This window comes from Symphalangus syndactylus, chromosome 13 (genome assembly GCF_028878055.3).
Source record: "Symphalangus syndactylus isolate Jambi chromosome 13, NHGRI_mSymSyn1-v2.1_pri, whole genome shotgun sequence".
NCBI lineage: Eukaryota > Metazoa > Chordata > Mammalia > Primates > Hylobatidae > Symphalangus > Symphalangus syndactylus.
The window spans coordinates 41,149,872-41,151,486 of record NC_072435.2 but is presented as its reverse complement, the minus strand read 5'-3'; the positions used below and the strand labels follow the sequence as shown (position 1 = coordinate 41,151,486).

Below are 1,615 nucleotides of genomic sequence, written 5' to 3'. Positions count from 1 at the left end.
GGCAGGGTGCGGTGGCTCATTGCCTGTAATCCCAGCACTTTGGGAGGCCAAGATGGGCAGATTACTTGAGGTCAGGAGTTCCAGACCAGCCTGACTAACATGGTGAAACCCCATCTCTACTAAAAATACAAAAACTAGCCAGGCGTGGTGGCGGGTGCCTGTAATCCCAGCTACTCAGAGGCCGAGGCAGAAGAACCACTTGAACCCGGGAAGCGGCAGTTGCAGTGAGCCGAGATGGCACCATTGCACTGCAGCCTGGGTGACAGAGTGAGACTCCTTGAAAAAAAAAACGCGGCTGGGCACAGTGGCTCATGCCTGTAATCCCAGCGCTTTGAGAGGCCGAGGCAGGTGGATCATGAGGTCAGGAGTTCAAGACCAGCCTGACTAACATGGTGACACCCCGTCTCTACTAAAAATACAAAAAATTGGCTGGGCATTGTGGCGCAGGCCTGTAATCCCAGCTGCTAAGGAGGCTGAGGCAGGAGAATTGCTTGAACCTGGGAGGCAGAGGTTGCAGTGAGCCGAGATCATGCCATTGCACTCCAGTCTGGGTGACAGAGCAAGACTCCGTCTCAAAAAAATGCATAAAAACAGAAGTCGAAATATTGGCTGAAAGAGGCCAGTCTGGACTCAGTATTGTGTTCACTGCAATTCATGAGAGCTTGGTAATGGTCCCCTCTTTGAGAGACGCTGCCCTGAGGAGGAGTCTCCCCAGTGACCCCTTCGTGTCCCTGTTCCTCAGGCTGTAGATGAAGGGGTTCAGCATGGGGGTGACCATGGTGTACATCACCGAGGCCACCAGACTTGTTCTAGAAGATGGTGTAGCTGCAGAACTGAGATAGACCCCAAGGCCCGTGCTGTAGAACAAGCTGACCACTGAGAGGTGGGAACCACAGGTGGAAAAGGCTTTGTGCTGGCCTCTGGCAGATGATACTCTTAGGACGGAGAAGAAAATCTGAGAATAAGAGAATAGGATTCCACAGAGAGGAAAAACACCCAGGACAATGGTCATAAAATACATCACGATGTTATTGATGAAGGTGTCAGAACAGGCAAGCTTCAGGACTTCGGAAGGATTGCAAAAAAAGTGCGGAATTTCCATATTTGTGCAGAAGGACAGCCTCAAAATGGTCAAGGTCTCAAGCAAGGAACCCATGACACTGATGCACCAGGGCCCCAGAACCAGCAGTCCACAGAGCTGGGGGTTCATGATGACCATGTAGTGCAGGGGGTGACCGATGGCCACAAAGCGGTCATAGGCCATCACGGTCAGGAGCAAATTGTCCAGGCATCCAAATGCAATGAAAAAAAATATCTGGGTGAGGCAGCCTGCAAAAGTGATCATTTTGCTTTGTGTTTGGATATTCACCAGCATCTTTGGGACAGTCGTGGATGCGAAACAGATGTCAGCAAAGGACAGGTTGGAGAGGAAGAAGTCCATGGGGGTTTGGAGGTGGGAGTCTGAGCTGATGGTCAGGATGATGAGCAGGTTTCCGGTGATGGTAACCAGGTACATGGAGAGGAACAGCCCATGGAGGAGAAGCTGCATGTCAGAGTCCTCTGCGAATCCCAGAAGGAGAAAGTTTCCAACTTCTGTTTGGTTTCCCCTTTCCAT

At 51.2% G+C, this 1,615-nt stretch overlaps 1 protein-coding gene across 1 annotated transcript; it reads right to left on the bottom strand.

Moving 5' to 3' along the window:
• Positions 1-652: 652 nt before the first annotated feature.
• OR7C2 (olfactory receptor family 7 subfamily C member 2) lies at positions 653-1,615 on the bottom strand. The gene has a single exon (XM_055235566.1). The coding sequence runs from the start codon at positions 1,613-1,615 to the stop codon at positions 653-655; it is 963 nt and encodes a 320-aa protein (XP_055091541.1).